General features: G+C 34.6%; 2 protein-coding genes across 6 annotated transcripts; one reads left to right on the plus strand and one right to left on the minus strand.

Moving 5' to 3' along the window:
* The first annotated feature begins 664 nt into the window (after positions 1 to 664).
* LOC103496080 (beta-glucuronosyltransferase GlcAT14B-like) lies at positions 665 to 4,235 on the plus strand. Of its 4 annotated transcripts, none has more exons than XM_008457807.3 (5): positions 665 to 1,039; positions 1,900 to 2,613; positions 2,695 to 2,770; positions 2,852 to 2,967; positions 3,255 to 4,235. In XM_008457807.3, the coding sequence occupies exons 2-5, from the start codon at positions 2,043 to 2,045 to the stop codon at positions 3,752 to 3,754; spliced, it is 1,263 nt and encodes a 420-aa protein (XP_008456029.1). In that variant the 5' UTR covers positions 665 to 1,039; positions 1,900 to 2,042; the 3' UTR covers positions 3,755 to 4,235. The 4 variants fall into 4 exon arrangements, with proteins under 4 accessions (XP_008456029.1, XP_050942868.1, XP_050942869.1 ...); XM_051086911.1 differs by having other exon boundaries at positions 761 to 1,244; XM_051086912.1 differs by having other exon boundaries at positions 761 to 1,124.
* Positions 4,236 to 5,649: 1,414 nt separating this feature from the next.
* Positions 5,650 to 12,235, minus strand: LOC103496081 (probable serine/threonine-protein kinase At1g54610). Of its 2 annotated transcripts, none has more exons than XM_017046426.2 (9): positions 11,955 to 12,235; positions 11,174 to 11,711; positions 10,264 to 10,548; positions 9,802 to 10,119; positions 9,090 to 9,317; positions 8,329 to 8,429; positions 7,128 to 7,239; positions 6,438 to 6,902; positions 5,650 to 6,295 (listed from the first exon to the last, which is right to left on the minus strand). In XM_017046426.2, exons 2-9 carry the CDS (start codon positions 11,579 to 11,581, stop codon positions 6,089 to 6,091), a joined length of 2,124 nt encoding a protein of 707 aa, XP_016901915.1. In that variant the 5' UTR covers positions 11,582 to 11,711; positions 11,955 to 12,235; the 3' UTR covers positions 5,650 to 6,088. The 2 variants fall into 2 exon arrangements, with proteins under 2 accessions (XP_016901915.1, XP_050942870.1); XM_051086913.1 differs by having other exon boundaries at positions 11,862 to 12,235.
* Between the last annotated feature and the right edge of the window lie 8,163 nt (positions 12,236 to 20,398).

The raw sequence follows: 20,398 nt of genomic DNA on the forward strand, positions 1-20,398 counted from the left end.
TTTTTCACGCGACAAACTTAAAACTTTATTACAACCTTACTTAGAAAGAATAAAATAAAACTATACTAAACTTTGGAGTAAAAAATTATACCCGTAATTTAAATATTACATCCATTTTTGTATGTACTTATTTTTTTTTTCCATTTTAATTTATATATTTTCAAATTTTCAGCTTTTTCCTTATATTCTTTTACTACCGTATATTTTGGTTCTACTTTGAAAAATTAATCAATGTTGTTCTTAGAAATAATAATAGTAATAAAAGGAATGATGAGATGAAAATATATGAAAATGGGTAATGTTGTAAGTAAGATAAGTTCGAAATTTGAAGTATTGTAACCAAAAGTAATGTTTTGAAAATGCAAGGAGCTAAACGATGTAATTTTGTTCACATATTTGTGTAATAGATTCATTATGGTCTATAAAAATTCAAAAATTCAGTTTTTTTTTTTACTGTATTTAAAACTTTTGTTCATTTTATCATCCTCTTAAACATTAATCATATTATTAATTTGAAATTTTGTTAAATTATTTGGTGATTTGAAATAATTTTTCAATAATATAGGTAGACCAAAATAGTAATGATAGGATGGACAAAGAAGGGTAAAGAAATAGTTTTTCAACAAAAAGGTTTTAGAGACAGAACAATATTCCACGATTGTTGAAAAAATTGAAATGAAGAAAAGCTTATAAGATAAGTTGAATTCACATTCATGGGAGAAAAAAGAAATGGAGAATTAGGCAAAAACCAATGGAAATTCCCAAACTTAGCTGCAAGAAATCCAAACCCCAAAGAACCAAAGACCTTTTTTTTTTTTTCGTTTTCCCTTTCTCTCTCTCTCTCTCTCTCTCTCTCTCTCATTTCTATGATATAAACACTCGTCCTTCTCCTTCCCCCTTTTGCCCAAAAAAAAGGCTCTTCCCCCATTTCCAACAATCTCAATCGCTCTAAATCCCCCATTCCTTAACTCCTTCCTTTATTATTTATAATTCCACTTTGTTTTCACCTTGCACCAACGCCATTGCTCAAGAACGGCAGGTTTCTCTTTTGTACTTCCTTTTCCTTTTCTCTCTTTTTATCCCTCTCATTCTTCTTGCGTTTCTCGCTGTTTCTTCCTTGTGTTGTACGTATTCTCCTGACCCCATTTCATTTCTTCTGTTGCTGTGGTCAGTTTTTCCCTCATTTTTATTTTTTTTTCTCTTCTGGGTATTGCTATTTCGTCTTCCCCTGAGATTTTCCCTTGGTGGGTATTAAGGAATTTGTTTGTTTCTTCATCATATCATCCTATTGGTTTTCTTTAATGGGCTTCTTTCAATTTTTTTGATGTTTGGTTTCTGTTGAATGATTTGAGGATCTACTCATTTGGGTTGCTCTTATTTTGGACGATTCTTATGGCATTTGGTTTTTTTTTAGTGTTCTATGGCTTCCTCATTAATGAACAAGTTATTTTCAATCTTTTCATTAACTTAATTCCCTGATTTGGAACGTAGAGATTAGGGTTTCTGCTTGATTTCTATTTTGTCTTAATATCACCATTTGATTTGTCTAGTGATCTGTACATTTAGCTTTCCATCATTGAAATGTGGATGCAGTTAATTTTGTTTCCAATTCTTTTGTGCTTCTTTAAGCTGTTCTTATCTATTTGATTTTGATATATGCAGTAAATTTCTGATTCTTATCTAAATTTTGGTTTACAATTCTGGGTTTTGTTCTTTTTTCCTTTTAAAATACATGAGCTAGTAGTTCACGCAAAGCTTGAGGTCGTTGTTCACTGAAAACTAATATAAAATTTGCGGACTTGGGTGTTTGTTATATATTTATTATATATTTGTTGTATTCATCAACCTTGTGTGAAGTATATATATTATTGATTTGGTGCATTTGTTTTATTTCTTAAGGGTCTTGGTCCGAATTTGAACAGCTTGGGGTTGTTATTTGGTGCCTTGATCTTATCAAAATATTGGGAAATCGCCAAGACCCTGCCGGCTAGAAATGGTTAATAGAAACTGGAGTTGAAATCAACCCATGATAAGATCTTGTGATGGGGTCCTTGAACTTGGAGAGGAAATGGCTGTTTCCTCTTGTGATAAGCTCTCTCATATGCATATTCCTTCTCGTCACCTTCTTCAACATGGGTCTCGTCTCTTCACTTTACACAATCAACTCGCTTTTTGCAATCTTTCCCGGTCGAATGACTATGGACAACACAAGTGCTGTTTTTGCTGAATCGAAGATTGCACAACCTTCATCTCCTGCGGGACCAACAATCCCTCGCTTTGCTTATTTGATTTCTGGGTCGAAAGGTGATTTGGAAAAGCTATGGAGAATCCTTAAAGCGTTGTATCACCCTTTGAATCATTATGTTGTCCACTTGGACCTCGAGTCACCAGCAGAGGAGCGATTGGAATTGGCTTCGCGAGTGGGAAACGAGTCACTTTTTGCCGAAGTTAAGAATGTTTTCATGATCAGCAAGGCCAATATGGTTACCTACAGGGGACCTACCATGGTTGCTAATACTCTTCATGCCTGTGCCATTCTTCTTAAGAGGAGTAAGGAATGGGATTGGTTTATCAACCTCAGTGCTTCTGATTATCCTCTTGTGACTCAAGATGGTTTGTACATGTCATTTTAACTTGTTAATTTGTATTCAGTTTATTTCGTTTGTTACAACTTTCATTGGTCTTACGTTGCAGATCTTCTTTTTACGTTCACAAATTTAGATCGAAACCTCAATTTTATTGAGCACACAAGCCAGTTGGGGTGGAAAGAGTTAGTAGACCATTCTCTCATCTCTTCTCATACTTGTCGATATTGTATTACTTATATTTACTCACTTGATTGTATTTACAGGGACAAGCGAGCGATGCCATTGATTGTAGATCCTGGTCTATATTTGATGACCAAATCAGATATTTTCAACGTCAATCCTTCACGAGCTTTGCCAACAGCATTTAAATTGTTTACTGGTTCGTGTTCCTTTATAAATCTCTATTCATTTTACTTGCAGTTATCTTTGTTTTTCATCATATATCTGCCTGAAATAATCATCTTCCAAGGGATTGAAGATTTAAGTTTTTTTGTGTTAATAACTACGAGATATTATGATGTTTGAATGCATTGGAATCATAGATTTGCAGTGGAGTTTGAACCAATTTTTTTCCGTAGTAGGACAAGGACTCTTTCTTTTCTCATCGAGTAGTTGAGTAGATTTGGTTTTGTGGGGTGGATCAAATAACATCACTATCTTCTGCAGGTTCAGCGTGGATGGTTCTGTCTCGTGAGTTTGTGGAATATTTCATTTGGGGTTGGGATAATCTTCCTAGGACCCTTCTCATGTACTACAGTAATTTCGTCTCCTCTCCCGAAGGTTATTTTCACACTGTTATATGCAACGTGCCCGAGTTTGCTACTACAGCTGTGAACCACGACTTACACTACATCTCTTGGGACAATCCCCCCAAACAGCATCCACATACGCTTTCTCTTAACGACACAGGCAGAATGATCGCGAGCAATGCTGCCTTTGCTCGTAAGTTCAAACAAGATGACCCCGTGTTAGATCTGATCGACAGGGATTTGCTTCATCGGAAAAAAGGGGACTTCACTCCTGGTGGTTGGTGTGCAGGCCACCCCAAGTGTTCCACAGTCGGTAACCTGATGAAAATCAAACCAGGCGAAGGAGCTCAACGGCTTCACCGTCTTATAACTAGACTAATTTTGGCAGCTAGATCCGGGGTAAACCAGTGTAAATGAATTTTGTACAAGTTTGTTGCAGTAGAACTCAAACGAACAATTCGAGAAGGCGGAAGCGTAGGAGGAGAAAGCAAAATCCCGGGTTCATCCCATCAACTCATACAACAGTGCTTTGTTGAAATGCACAGCAACATTATACGAACCATTGCTACAACAGCATGATAAACTAAAGAAGGTTAGTTCCAATATTAGCTTAAATGCATCTTTCCACAGGTTGGGATCATTGGAGCTTTGATAAAACCACAAGTTATAGTTGAGATCTATTATTTATGTAAAACCTTTATCCCACAATATTTCTATACATGCTGCTGCATCTTTTTTTTCTTTCCCTTTTATAATATCCCTTTTATAGTATATGCTTTTGTTTTTCTTTCATTTCTCATTTGGAGCTTATTTAGATATGCATTCCTCCATGAAGTCCAAGTCTTGTAGCAGTTCAAACGAATGGAATAAATAAAACCTCAAACACTTTATATGGTCATTTGCTTATTTTTCACCTTTTGTGTCAAATTTGTCACAAGTTTTTTTTTAGTTCGACGATTACAAGTCATAGCGATCGCCTGGCCGTGCACCAAGCTATATTCAAATTGATAAATGGTTACACGTTGGCAGAAAGATTAGTTGCAATATTAAAACATTGATTATCTTATAGAGGTATGAACATGGATTGCTTTATTTGTAAGTAGTTTATCTTGATTTTTTCAAAATACATAATACTTGAACTAGTTGTGTATATAAATGAATTTTTGGAATGAAATTTTCTTTTTCTTTCAACAAATTGTGAGGTTTCTTTTTCCTTAAAATACATATATAATACAAACAGACAAACAGGATGTTTGTTAGGAAAATTTATTGATGAAACAGTAAAAGTAAATCAAATTTGACCTATTCAACTAACAAAAAAAAAAAAAAAAAAAAAAAGGTCATGTTTATAAATAATTGATGAATTCCTTGTGGACGTCATTTTGTAGAATTGAAATTGGCCTAAAACATCTCTGAGTTCTGACCAATCTAAAAGGATAAAAATGGAGATCAGGCAGATTATGGTTATTATTATGATAGTGTTGACTTCAAATTTGGAATATATCTTAGTCCACTCACTACAATTTGTCATAAAAATTACTGGTGAACATCATAACTCCAAGGGACAAAGGTGGGGTTAACTTTGACTTTTTTTTTCCCTTTTATTTATCATTCTAAATTTGTTTTGAAATTGAGCAAATGATTCCAAAGTTGACGAGGAATTACCACATATGAACTTTTATGACACCTACCTCTAAATCCAAATATAGTCCAATGAGCAACAAAAGTGATACCGACATAAAATAATTCAACTAGATTTTTTGCCCACGAAGAAATTTGAAAAGAATTTGAATTAATACATTAACTGAAATCATGAAATCAACGATATTCTTAGACACTAATAAAGAAATTACATATGTAAATATTTCCTCATAAAAAACCTTACGATTCGAGATCAAGGTATAATAAAACACGAACTCAACCAAAGTAGTTTATAGAAAAACAAAAACAAGACACTCAACTCAAATGAACTTGCTGAAATGGTCTCAATAGAAGCCTTAAACCACTCAAAAAGAAAGAAAGAAGAAAAAACACATGATTGAACACCCTAACTACCAACCCATAAATTAATTGACAACAATATTTTGTCCCATTAGCATCTTAGCCAACTTCATAAGACCAACCACAATTTTCCCCCCTTTTCTTTTTTCTGTGAATTGAGATTGAAAAACAATTGATTGTAAATTCATCCATCCTAGGCAAATGGCGACTGTAATCTGTACGCAAGACCCAAATGAAATTAAACTAAAAAAGAAAGTCTTCTTTGAACATTTAATTAAACCAAACAACAAGAAGATGGACAGAAAGGAAAGTTTGAAATGGTAATAGGGCCTGCCTGCCCAATAATAAGAAGATGTAGTAGTCAAATATCTTTGGTCCAACAAATTCTCTTGACAATGAAGCAAAACAATGTCATATTCACTTGAACTATACACCCTAAGGCCAATATTGAAATACAAATTCTCTACAAGAATGGCCAAAATATTTAGAGCCTACATAATTTGCAACCAAGTTACACGTGTTACCTTACGCACGCGTGCGAGAGGAGAGGAACATTTACCCCCTTTTTTCGTCGTAAAAAAAAAATATAAACTAGAGCTAAATATAGCCGCAACCCGATATTCACTGGATGACTTCCCTGTACAACAGAACCACCAGCCAATCATTCCATCACATTTCTGGAGTAATTCCTGCTCGCCTAACAATGAACTCTAACATTTGCGGTCTTTCTGTATCTACCCAACTCCCTGCTTAACGACCTGAGACGAATAATGAATTTGTCGACACCTGTTTCCCGTCAGCTTGAATCTTCCTTACCTTAGCCTTGTCAAGCCGAGCTCGTCTTACTGCTTCTTGGATATGGCGGTCGTGGTCCTTCAACATTTGGTCCATGTTACCGGAAGGAACCAGTAATGGACCAGAATAATGAATCTTATGACCCTTCGAGCCATAACCCACCTGTCGTATTAGTAGTATAAACACATAAACAGACACTCAGAAACGATGGTAAGAGCAAATGGATCAGCTTTACTGGCTGATACTGTGGCAATACAAGAAAAATGAACTTAAAAACACGGTAAAATGGTATTTGCATACTTACAACTATAGGGTCTTTAGTGCTGCTCCTCTCTTTATCGTGTGAGCCTGCAATACTGTGATTTGAGAACTTCTGGTCCGGTAGCATTGACGACTCTGAGGTTTCTTTGAAGGAACCGGGAAACCTACCAATTAGCTTTTGAACCTCTCCTTGTGAAGAATCAGATTTTTCCCTACAATCTTCAGCCAGCATACTTCTTCTAGCTGCTACTAGTCCTGAAGTTGCAAAAGTTTCGGTCCCGGTTGAAATTTTGGGAGGTTCATCTGGGTTCCTATTAGCTTTCGCCCAAGCAGCCCGCTGAGCAAGTGGCCCTGAATGTGAGGCTTTCTTAGGATGACGCACCTGAGAATCCATTCTTTCTGCTCCTTGTGAAGGTCTAGGTGGATCAATTGGAAAGCCAGAAGCTTCTTCTGGATGTGGGTTAAACTTCTCACTCCGGCTCTTTGAACTGGACAGGCCTTGTCTTTTCTGAAATGAGCAATAAAATAATAGAGTGGTTAGACAGAATTTGAATTATGCATTTTTCTAACTAGAGGAAGAAATCAGAATCAATGATTGGGAATTGAAGAAAAGATTAGTTTGATGGAAGGATGAATACGTAATGAAAATATGCATAGCACACACATAGGGAAGGACTAGCAAATAGCAACCCCTCTTTGACATGGTTGGGATTAAAATTTAACAGAAAGTTACCTGCATTGATGAGGCTAATTCAGCATTGGCATCAGGTGCAGGGACGGCTCGAGAATCCCTATCTTTTCGTTGCAAGTCAAGCCGGTGTCCCTTGCTTCCTACTGCTCCTTGTCTACCAAATTAATCGTGGGAAGTTATTCAGAAACCATGTAATTGATCTCATCGTATGAGTCCAGTTAAGCACAACAGATAGGAAAAAGGCAGTTCAGGGATGACTGGGTACAAATATCACAAATTACGATCTACCAGCCGAAATAGATTGATAATACTCCAGCCTACAGGTTGGTGTTAATCAAAAGTAATCCTTTGATTTTAACTTATTCCAAGTATATAGAACCCAAAACATGGTAAATAAAAACCCAAACTATTAACCACTGAGGTTTTACGAAGGAACTTGATATTCCTCAGCCAAAAGAGAAAGTAAGGTGGACGTGGGTTGGTTCAGGTATATCCCAAAACCAATCAAAGTCGAAAAATTCCAAAAAATGAATTGACCATTACTAAAACCAAACCACCGGTTTTGCATCCCTATTAGTATCAGTATCTAATATTTTCCGGTGATGTTTAACCACCAAGTCTATGTTCGGTTTAACGTCATCTCCCTACTAGTACCAGTGTCCTCGTGTGATGTTTAAAAAGTAACATCTATGGGTAAGTATGATTGGACTAAGTTCCAAAAAAATAACTTTTAAGAACCAAATATATTTTTCAAACAAAACCATCCTGCGTTGGCTTAGTGATAAAAAGGGAGACATAGCCTCAATATCTAAGAGATCATGGGTTCAATCCATGGTGGTCACCTACCTAGGAATTAATTTCCTACGAGTTTTCTTGTCACCCAAATGTTGTAGGATCAGGCGGGTTGTCCAATGGCTATACAAAAATATATTTTTCAAAGATCACTCTAAATTTCACTCTCCAAGAAGTTATTCTAAAATAATGACCCTGAATCATTTTATTTGCTTATGGGGGAGGCAAAGCTCAATTCCCGTTTGTCAAAAAAAAAAAAAATAATAAAACTATGTGTATCTTAGGTGATTTTGAAAGTAGACACTAAGCTTTATATTTCCCAAAAGATGCATCAACAATATCAAGCATAAATTTAATTCTGGTCAGATTTCTGTGAGGCAAGTAACTTTCTTCCTCATCCAAGAAAAAATAAATGGTAGATTTTGATATATTGTTGCAGTATATCAAATACCTTCTAGCTTCCTCATCCCTTATTTTGGCATCAAATTCTTTGCTTGGAGGATACTTTGGCAAGCTTGAAGGATCACAAGGTAGTGGCTTTGTTGAAAAAAACTGAAATGAACAATCCAAATTAGTCATAACATAAACAAATTGTCGTTACTAAATCAAAATAACAAAAAAAAAAAAAAAAAACATTCCAAAAATACTGGTGGAATTAAGCTTCACAAAAAATGTACTCATAGAGGAAGAAAAATGATAGGCTATTACACCCAAAAAAAATGGAGTTTTTATGCTAGAAATAAAACCATATGAGTCGTAAACTAAAGATTCTTCTGGTGAAATTGATCTCCACAACTTCTATTTCTTTCGTTTTTAAATACTTTAAACCAAGTGACAGGAGCACCATTCCTAGCAATTAGATCGTGATCATGGCTTCCCTAAGTAATCTGCAGAGATGTGTTGCCAACTTAAGGTGAGCTCCAGAAGGCAACAAGGTTTGTCATTAAATTTTGAGCAAGGGCTTGAACCAATGGACTATAATAACTCCAAACATTCCAACTCCATACCACTAGGCCACCCTCAAAAAAGATCTACGCAAGTCGATTTAATAAAATATAATCTATAGTCTACAATGACTTCAAAAATGCCTGGACACAGATAAATATGGGGAGGAGTATACACAAAGGCATAAGTAATGTACGTGATAAGACTGGATACTCTATTATTATGACAGTCCTATAAGAAATAATTATATCACCCAACAGAACATACTTCACTTTTAAGGGCGAGAGCAGCAGAGCCACGATCTGCAGGATCTATAGAGAGCAAGGTCTCAATGAGAGCTAAAGCAGGTGCAGGAAAATCCTTAAATGTGTCTGCAACACAACGTCTATATGGTTGTTGGGGCTTAAATATCGTTGCATGAGGCAACCTTGATTTCCTCCAATAATCCTCCGAAGGAGAGCCACAGAGTTTAAATATTTTATGTAGCTGTTCCACCTACACGATATAAATCAAGTTTTGATACTCGATCTCAACAAACATAATAAAGCAAACCCACACTAGCAAACATGAGACAGACAGATAAAGAAGCGCACAGCTTCTAATTTGTACGTTTTATGACAATAAAAAGCACAAATGCTTGAGAAGTAACAATATTTAAATACCATCATGGTAACAACAAACAAGAGGTAGTTAGAAAAGATGCTGATATATCCTACCACAAGCTGAAGCTAAGAATAAAAACTTCAGCATTGAACTTAATAATGAGTTGATGACAAACAATTTGTCACAAATTACAACGTTCAAATCTTGCTTGAATGGGATTTGACAGGAAGATACAAAACAAAAGAGCTTATAGATTGTTTGCAATTTGCATATAATTGTTAGATACTTCTATGGACTTAACTACATTCTATCATAAAGCCAGGACCAGACATGAATATTGAATTAAAAGTATCGGCAAAGATTAAAAATAATATACCTCCGTTCTTCCTGGCATAATGGGCTTCCCAGCATACAATTCAGCAAGTATGCAGCCAGTACTCCACAAATCTACAGCTGTACCGTAATAAGTGGCACCAAGTAAAAGCTCAGGTGGTCGATACCAAAGAGTTACAACCCGACTAGTCAGAGGCTGATTTTGATGGATATCAAAAAAGCTTGCTAGACCAAAGTCTGCAATTTTCAAGACACCATGATTGTCAATTAAAAGGTTGGAACCCTTTATATCACGATGTAGAACTCCATGACTGTGACAATGATCAAGTCCACATAAAAGTTGCTGCATGTAACATTTAACCTGCCCCAAGATGAAATGAACTTCTGATTCAGAATTATTAAATGAAATAAGAGTATGCAAATGTAGTGTCTTAAAATGATTAATCTTCTAGGATCAAAGACCTTGATATTGATAAATGATATAGGAATAAAAGCCTGCAGTTACCTGCGCCTCTGTAAACTTCACACCAGGGTGTGATGCAAGTCCTGCCAGGTCATGTTCCATGTACTCAAAAACAAGATAGAGGCTGCAAGACATCCGAGATGTAACTAGACCCTCCAACTTTATTACATTTGGATGATCAAGTCTACGCAATATGTGAATTTCCCTAGCCATAAAGCGAACGCTCTCAGGTTCCAGATTGTCAAACCTTACTTTCTTCAAAGCAACAATTTTCTTTTGGTCAAGATCCCGAGCCCTATATACATTACTATAAGTCCCTTGGCCAATCTGCATGGGTACCCATTTTAACATCAATAATTTAAAACAAAGCATTGTTACTATTACTATCATCCAAGTAATATCACACTCAATTCTGAGTAATCTTCACCGGTAATAGTATAAGGAATGAATAAAAGGGAAAAGTTAAACTACAAGAATGTGAGGGGCATCTCCAGCCTCCAATAAAAGGCAAGTTGGATCACCTTGTAAATCTCTCCTTTTTTTTTTCTTTTTCTTTTTATAAGAAAACACTGGTGGAGTACTGACTATATTCCTTCACAAAAATGCCACCCTAACGTCTAAATCATTCTACAACTCGAGATAAACCATGTCCTGCTCAATTAGAGACATCACTTTTAGTTTTAACAAAAATTAGAAACAAATCTTCCAAGGCCACAGTATACTCACTAAAAGGTGTGGCGAGAACATAGTGATTAAAGACCCTAAATAAAATCACATTAGGCTTACCAAAGCTTAAAAATCTCAATCAAGTATGAAATACCCAACTTTTTCAAAATGAGGTGTGTACGCAGAGTGTCCATTTTCTGACTTTCTTCTCTAGAAGTGTGTGAGTGAGTTGGTTGGGAGGGGGCCTATAACAAAAAATAGAAAACAATTCACCAAAAGAGCGTACTTTATCCAATTTCTCAAAAGAATCAGCTCGTCGGGGTAGCCATCCTCTGATTGCCTCTCCTGCAACTGCAGCCAGCCATGGCGGCCACCCTGCAGCAATGTGGTCTCCCTCTGCTGCCTTCGGAATTCTCCCCATTGAAGGATGTTGAGCAGTCATATGCTCCATCTTCTCCCTCTTCCTCTCAAAATTCTCCCCTGGCAGTCGACCAGACCCATTCACCTGCTTTTCAATCAATGTCACTCTCGCATCATTACCATCATACTGATCTTTAGCTCGATAAGCTTCTTCCCTCGATGACGAAGTCAGTCTTGCAACCCGCAGGTCAGAAGAGGTCTTACTTGACACCCTATCCCTTGGACTTTCCTTGCTATCTTCAATAGCAGAGGGCTTACAGCAAACGCAACCCATGATGTAAAACAACCACCCCCAACAATAATCTACTTCAGAATCAATATTCACCCTTCAAATTCATCCAGTAGCAATAATACATCCTCCTCTTCCAACATTCCCATAACAAGAAAAAACCCAGAAAATAAACCTAAAACACCCACAACTTAGCTCATGTCAACAACAATTGGCATTAAAAACCAAATACAAGTGAAACCCAAGTAAGCTATAATAGCCACACAACTCCAAAACCAAAGCAATCTCCAGAATTAAAACACCAAAATTCAGAGGAAATACATACCCAGTGGATAAATGTAATGAAATCCCAGAAAACCACAACGAAAAAGGTGAGGAGAAGAAAACCCAAGAAAGAAAATCATGAAACTGAACTTACAAAAGGGGGCAATAATGAAGCAAAAGGGATGAGGGTTGAAGTAGTTCCACGTTTTCCCAGGAGAGAAACAAAAAAATGCAGAGAGAGAGAGGTGTGAAAGGCTATGGAGTGAACTGGGGCCTGAAGAAGGAAGACATGGATCTAGGGCACAATGATAACAGAATGTGAATCAAAGAAATGGAAAAGAAAAAAAATCCAAAAATTGAAAAAAGAGAGTAATTTAAGAGAACAAAAATAAAATTACGAAATTATCATAAGTGTTTCTCTGCAGCTTTGAGTAAGGGAGAAAGAGAGAGAGAGAGAGAGAGAGAGAGAGAGAGAGTGTGGCCGTGAAGTGCCCATTCAGACATTCTTCTCCCTTGCTCCACGCGCTTCTCACACTACGTCTTACTCACTCCCTATTTATTATCAAAATAACCGCTTTTTTAGGCCTTAATTGCCTTTTTTTTAGTGGATAAATTAAATTAAATATGAATATTAATTAATTCAACTTCCCCTTGTTTTTTTTTAATTCTATTATTATTCTAAAAAATATTTTAAATAACACCATTCTAGAAAATATTACGAATATCAAAATATATACTAAGATAGATTACTATATGTGTTTATCATGTCATGGTCCAATGTAGATAGATAATAATATTTTAATAACTCTTATTTTCTATAGAGAATTATAAATGCCGAAGAAGTTGACAAAATATTTATATTATGTAATGAAATCAATTGGAGTAGATTATTTATCTTTAGTAATCTTTTGCCATATGGTATAAATAGATTGGTCTTTTATTATTCCTAAAAAAAACCTCTCATTGTTGTGAGTCATCTCAAATTTTTTAAAAAATTATACTTTGATATATATATATATAACAAAATAAAAAACATTTATAAATATAACAAAATCTTATAGTCTATCAATACAATATTAAATATTATAGATATCTATCAATATCTAATAATACTAGATTATAATAATATATTAGTATCTATCAACATCTATTAATGATATTTTGTTATATTTATAATTTTTTTCTTTGTTTATTTTATTCTAATTTTAATTTTTTGAAAACTTACCAGAAAAGAAAAATGGTTTTAAATAATGGGTCTTTTCAAAAATATGAAAAGCGGCAAAATATTTACATTCTATAAAACAATTCCAAAAACAGAAAAATACAAAAAATGCTCCGTCAACCACGCCGTCAATAACGCGCACGTAATATATTTGTGATCGTTTAAATTTGGTTATTGTTTGATACGCGATCGTTTAGATATGGTTACAATTTATATGCGATCGTTTAGATATGACTACAATTTATCTTTTCAATTTCATCGTTTAATTTTGTTATACTATCGTTTAATTTGGTTACATTTAAATTTGGCTATAGGATCGTTTAGATTTGGGACTCAAATCTGGATTTTTTTTTTTCCAAAATTTGGTACACGATGTTTTTAATTCTCTTGGTACAGGATCGTTTAGATTTCTTTACACGATCGTTTACATTTGGCTACTTCAATCTAATTGATTTTTTTTCATGATTTTTTATACACAATCTTTTATTTATTTTACACGATTGTTTATTTTTTCACACGATAGTTTACATTTGGCTACTCCAATCTAAATGTTTTTTTTTCAATATTCTTTATACACGATCTTTTAGGTTTTGCTATTTTTTATATACGATATAAAAAAAGAGGAAAAGAAGAAAAATGATGGAAAGATTAAACGATGTAAATAAAGAATTGAAAAATAAGAAAGATGATGAAAAGAAATTGCAGGAAAAAAAGTAGGAAAGAAGAAAGACGAAATCACAAGAGGAAGACGATGAAAGAAATAGCAGGACCAAGAAAATCGCAAAAGAAAGATGATGGAAGGGCAAACCCGAAATATTTAAAAAATGACTAACTTTATGAGTTTTGTTATATGAGCCGTAAATAGTTTGGTGTTTTGTTACATTTACCTAAGTTTCCGTTTAAATAGCTAAATTGTTTAAAATATTTTTTAGTAGAAAAAAAAGCTTTATTCCTTAAATGAAGCCATTATTTGCTATTTGGATCTAATTTTGGTCCCTAAACTTTGTATCTTGTTTTATTTTGCTCCTTAAACTTTTAAAAACGTCTATTTTAGTCCCTAAACTTTATATGGTTATTGTTGTTAAACTTTATATGGTTATTGTCGTTAAACTTTATATGGTTATTGCCGTTATAATTCAATTAACTCTTTAATGGAATGAAGTGATGACTTTCAATATTTGAATGACTATACTCTAAATTCATTATATTAATTAAATTGATAAATAACAAAAAAAATATTGCTATTTTTTTCCATCACAAAAACTAATTTTGTTATTTTTTCTCCAAAACTCATCTCTCTCGCATTCCTTCCAGAACACTCACACCCTTCATTTTTATTTTTAAAAAAATTTGAAATCTTAGAGCAAATCATAAGATATCGAGTAGAATAAAAAAAAATAAAATAGAAATCCATATTGTAATAACATTTATGAGAATGTGAAATAAAGCTAAAAAATAAAATTAATAACAACCCTACGTAGAAAATAAACTCTATGAATTTGTAGATAAATATTTCCACAATTAATCAATTTAATTAATATGATGAATCTAAAGTTTGATAAGCCACATCACAATTCTGTTAAAAAATAAATGGAATTTCAACAACATGGACTTTAGTTAAGTCTTTTTAAAAATTCAGAAACTAAAATATACGTTTTGAAAAATAGGACTATTACAGTATTTTGAGCAATTATGCATTTATTAGGATACAATCTTAGCATTTATGTATTAAGATATATTTCCGTTTTATTGCTTTCTTTTATGTGTATATTTACCTCATCTTGTACCAAGTAATAAACATGAAACACAAAAATACTCAATAAAATCACATTGTATCATAGCCCAAATTAAATTAGAGTTTATCTGCAATTTTTTTCAAGAAAATTTGTCGCTGTCCCTTGAAAACCCGTCCGTCGTCTGCTTACGATCATCTCTGACGTCATCCGTCACAAACCTCTCTTGTTCGACATCATTCTAGATCCAAATCCACAACCTATAAACCCAATACCGTCCAATACCCACTTTCGCTGCTCACTACCCACGTCATTCCAATACTTCCGCTGCCCAAAAATCTAGAAACCCACTTTGGTTCCAGATTTGTTTCAACATCGAACATATCTTCCACTTTCGTTTCAGAATCTCACGTCTTGAAGCCATATCTGTTCCAGATCACGTTTCAGATCCATCCACCGCAAATATCTCTCATTTGACGCCTTGAAACCCATTTCTAAAAGCCACATCCAAATCGCGTTGTTCCAGCTCTCCTCTGACTTTGTGCCATACGATTTCATCGTTCTAGATCTTTGATACCATCATTCCAGATCTCTAATTCTATTGTTCTAGATCTCATTGCCATTATCTGTTTCGATCTTCCCCTATTCCACCGCTCTGTTCCAAGATCCAATGCAGAGATGCACTGCTTTAATCAATATTTGTGTTTTTGTGTAGATGGAGAAAAATGACATTGCTCGTTCTATTAGCAACATTCTTGATGGCTCGAATTACATCACTTAAGCTTATCAAATGAAGATTTTTTGATCAGTTGAAAGTTATGGCCCATTGTTACTGAAGATATCACCCGACCTATTAAAAACACTTCTCCACTAGTGACTCAAGTGACGAACATCAGTAATGAGACTCTTGAAAATGATGATGCAAAAGCAGTTATCGTTATTATTAAAGACACTACTGCATAGGATGTTAATTATATTGAACGCCTTAAGGACTGGGATAACAAAAATCATCAAATCATCTCTTGGTTAGGTCAACTTCTATTCTGGTTATTCATACTCAATTTGATGCATTTGATACTGCAAAAGAACTTTGGGATATTTTGTCCACACGTTTTCAATCTATTGGTCTTGCTCATTATTATCAACTACATTCTTGGCTTGTTAGTCTAAACCAGGAGATCGGACAATCTGTGAATGAATGTCTTGCTACTCTTTAGCCTATATGGACTCTGTTAGATCAAGCAAAAATCAGTCCCGATCATATTCGATTTATAAAAATCCTCATGGAACTCCACTTAGAGTATGAATCAGTTTGTGCTGCTCTGTTATATCGCAACCCTCTGCCATCTTTAGACGCTGCTGTTTAGGAAATTTTATTCGAGGAGAAAAGAATTGGTATTGTCTCCCCTCCATCATCTGACGTCGCTCTTACAGCCACTCCTTCTCAACCTACAATGAGTCCACCTTTTACAAAAATTGTAAACTTCGTGGCTATAAGTTTGCTAGCTGTCTTATCATTGAGTGTAGGTATTGTCACTAACAAGGTCATATCTTGGAGAATTATCCTACTTGCCTACCCCGCCTTCCTAGTCATTCACATAAACCCAAGGTCTCTTCTAAATTTGGCTCTTCATTTGTTGTTACTGCTGCCACTCCATCTGACATCACCACATCTCCGAGTTTCCCATTAAGTGATCTTTATGGCTTTCTGAAACAGGTGATCTCTTCCAACTCTACTGCTCTTGATGTCACCCCAAGTACTTTTTGGTTCCTTGACTCGACTTGTTGTAATCATATGATGTCTAATATTTCTTTATTGTCCTCTCCTATTCCTGTTCACTCCCTTCCTCCAATATACTCTACTGATGGTAATCATATATTTATTTCTCACATTGGCACTGTTACTACACCCACCATAAAACTTTCCAACACTTATCATGTCCCTAATTTAACATTCAATCTAGCTTATGTTGGTCAATTATGTGATCTCGGTCTAACCATTATCTTTTCTTCTCATGATTTTCAGGTTCAGGATCCGCAAACAGGGTAGGTGATTGATTTGGAACGAAAGGTGAGATGATTATTTGAGATCACATCTCTCCAGCACTCTTTTGTGTTTCCACCCATCTCTGCACCAGTCACTAATAATGCTATATATCAGGGTCACCTTCGCCTTGTTCATGCTTCTTCTGATAAACTTCGTAATTTAGTTTCTATCGGCACTTTTGAATAATGTCTCCAAATTTAGTTCGTTTGATTGTTTAAATTACAAACTTGCAAAATAACCTATTTTATCATTTACTACTTCTACATCATTATGTGATACACCATTTTTCCTAGTTCATTCTAACATTTGGGGTCTTGCTCCCTCTACTACTGTCAATGGTTGCAGATACTTTGTTTTATTTATTAATGACTATTCTCGTTTTACTTGGATTTACTTTCTTAAATATCGTTCTTCCTTATCTCAAATCTACATTGATTTTGCAAAAATAGTTCACACTCAATTCTCTTGCACCATTTAAACTCTTCACATAGATAATGCAATGGACTATAAGGACTCCCAACTTCTTTCCTTCCTTGTCCAACAAGGCACTCTAATACAATGCTCTTGTCCTCACACCTCCGAGCAAAATGGTAGAGCAAAACGCAAATACCAGAAAATTCTGGAATTTGTTCGTGCTCAACTTCTCTTTGCTTCCTATCCTGAAAAGTTTTGGGAAGAGGTTGTCCTCACCTCTATTTATGTCATTAACTGCCTTCCTTCTCAAGTCATCCACAATGTTCGTGCTCAACTTTTCTAGTCTTTCTTCATTACATGTCTTTCTATCTAGTCCTCACCTATTCTTTACTGATCTCTTCCCCACTTCTAAATTACCACATGACACTGCACTTCATTCTCTTCCCATCTCTGAAATCACTTGATCAAATTCTATCTTTGTGCCTTTGGATTTTCCATTTGCCCCTAGTGTTGAACCTGAATCTGTACCTGTCCGTCGCTCCACCTGGGTAAGAGAAACACCCCATTATCTCTAAGATTAACGTTGTTTTTCACTGTTATTTCTTTGGTTGAACCTTCCTCTCATAAGGAAGCCAGTACTAATCCCTTATGGTAGCAAACAATGCATGAGGAACTTCAATCCTTAGAAAAGAATCATACTTGGGACTATGTTGACTTACCTCTTGGAAAAAAACCTATTGGCTGCAAATGGATTTATAAAATCAAAACTCGATCTGATGGATCTATTGAACGTTACAAAGCACGTCTTGTGGTCAAAGGGTATTCTAAAAAATATGGCATTGATTATGAAAAAACATTTGCTCCAGTAGCTCGAATGACATATGTGCGTAGTCTTTTAGCCATTGTAGCTGCAAAACTATGACCCCTCCTTCAAATGGATGTCAAAAATGCATTTTTTAATGGCACCCTATTTGAAGAAATTTATATGAAGCCGCCACCTGGTACTACTCCGCCCCTTCAGAAAGTGTGTCTACTTCGTCATGCACTCTATGGTCTCATACAAGCTCTATGAGCTTAGTTTGCAACGTTCAATTCCACTATTACTCAATTTGGGTTTACTTTCAACTCTCACGATTCTGCATTATTTACTCGCTAGACATTTCGTGGTGTTGTTCTCCTACTTTTATATATTGATATGACATGATTATTATAGGTGATGACTCTCAAGCCATATCTGATTTACAAAATTATATGGGAAAGCACTTTGAGATGAAAGATTTAGGTGTCCTTAGTTATTTTCTTGGTCTTGAGATCTCTTTCTCACCTAATGGATACTACCTATCTTAAGAAAAATATGGCTCTGATCTTTTGACTCGATCTGGAATCACTAATTCTGCCACATCACCAATACCATTGGATCTGAATGGCACCTTACTCCTGTTGGCAGCCTAATTTACTTAACTGTGACCTGCCCATAAATTGTGTATGCAGTTCACATTGTTAGTCAATTCATGGCTGCTCCCCGTACCATTCACTTCACTACTATCCTTCGTATTCTACGAAATGTTAAAGGCACTCTAGGTAATGGATTACAGTTCTCATCTCAGTCCTTCCTAGTTCTCTGATGCTAATTGGGCAGGTGATCTTACTGATAAAAGATGTATCACTAATCATTGCTTCCATTTAAGTGATGCTCTCATCTCCTAGCGCAGCAAGAAACAAATTGTTGTTTCTCGCTTCAGCATAGAGTTTGAATATCGTGCTCTAACGGACGCCACTTTAAAATTACTATGGCTTTGTTGCCTTCTTACTGATATAGGGGGTCTACAATAATCACCCACTATTCTTTATTGTGATAATCGCAGTGCCATTCAGATCGCCTACAATGATGTCGTTCATGAATGAACAAAGCACATTAAGAATGATTGTCACTTTGTTTGTCATTATCTTCAGAGCAACACTCTCCAACTCCAATCCATATCCACCATTGACCAACCAGCCGATATCTTCACCAAAGCCCTCCATTCTCCTTGCTTCACTCAGCTTCTTCACAAATTCAAGATGGTCTCTACTCTACCAATTTGAGTTTGAGGAATAGTGTTAATTACCATATTTTGAGCAATTATGCATTTATTAAGATACAATCTTTGGCAATTATGTACTAGGATATATTTTCCTTTTATTGTTTTCTTTGACGTGTATATTTACCTCATCTTGTACCTTGTAATAAACATGAAATACAGAAATACTCAATAAAATCAAAAAATAGAACAACTCCCGTGAAATTTTAGAGACCAAAATAAAATTTATCATTCAAATTGCATACATACTTATGAAAATTCCAAAAGAATGCAAACATTAGAGTCCACTGCATTGTTATGACTTGAGTGAAACATAAATAAAACCAAAATTGGTTTGGAAAATTGAAGTAATTTGTTAGGAAGCCATGATGATATGTCTACATAATCAAAGTGTAATAATGAAATTAAAATAAGTTTTATATTCAATTAGGACATAATGATTTAACAAAGCACGTTATACTTTTATATATACACAACAAAACTAGTGAATAAGCCAACCAACACTTATATATAATGCCTACACTCATTTGTTAATTATTTTATTATTATTATTATTATTATTATTATTATTTTAGAAAATTATGTCTCTTTTTTTTTTCTTTTTTTTCTTTTTTTTTTTAAAATAATGATGGCTTGTAGTTCACATTTTGCTTACCTAACTATGATATATTTTGGTAACCCACACTATAGTCTTTTGTCTTATTAAATTGAAATTTGGATTTTAGTAAATAAAAACTTACAAAAATGTGTAGATTATAAATGCATTTAAATTGGTAGATGGCTATTTTTTCTATTTATTTTTTGGACATAATTAATAGATGAATGAGTCTCATATACCTAAAAATTAATTTGAACATGTATTTAGTTGGAAAATTGATGTAGAGCTAATCTACTAATTTAAGAAAAATGGAACATTTATTTATATATATATATAATAAGACTTTGTTATTTATTAATCAAGTTGGCCAAATTAACTAAACTTACTTAATTAGAAAGTTCCAGTTTTGTCTTATTGCTAACAAGAAGAGCTTAAAATGGGGGAAAATAAATTAAAATATATGAAGTTAAAATAAAACTCTACTTTTTTTAGAAATTAAACTA

The sequence above is a fragment of the Cucumis melo genome, chromosome 6 (assembly GCF_025177605.1).
Source record: "Cucumis melo cultivar AY chromosome 6, USDA_Cmelo_AY_1.0, whole genome shotgun sequence".
NCBI classification, from domain to species: Eukaryota; Viridiplantae; Streptophyta; class Magnoliopsida; order Cucurbitales; family Cucurbitaceae; genus Cucumis; species Cucumis melo.

Bases quoted from the DNA above. Each gene is read 5' to 3' on its own strand.
- LOC103496080 (XM_008457807.3), top strand. From the start codon at position 2,043: ATGGGGTCCTTGAACTTGGAGAGGAAATGGCTGTTTCCTCTTGTGATA. The intron at 2,614-2,694 runs GTTTGTACATGT...CTTACGTTGCAG, and splicing joins TCCTCTTGTGACTCAAGATG to ATCTTCTTTTTACGTTCACA. The intron at 2,968-3,254 runs GTTCGTGTTCCT...TATCTTCTGCAG, and splicing joins AGCATTTAAATTGTTTACTG to GTTCAGCGTGGATGGTTCTG.
- LOC103496081 (XM_017046426.2), bottom strand. From the start codon at position 11,581: ATGGGTTGCGTTTGCTGTAAGCCCTCTGCTATTGAAGATAGCAAGGAA. The intron at 8,430-9,089 runs GTATGTTCTGTT...TGTTCATTTCAG, and splicing joins CTCTCGCCCTTAAAAGTGAA to TTTTTTTCAACAAAGCCACT. The intron at 6,296-6,437 runs GTAAGTATGCAA...CTAATACGACAG, and splicing joins GCACTAAAGACCCTATAGTT to GTGGGTTATGGCTCGAAGGG.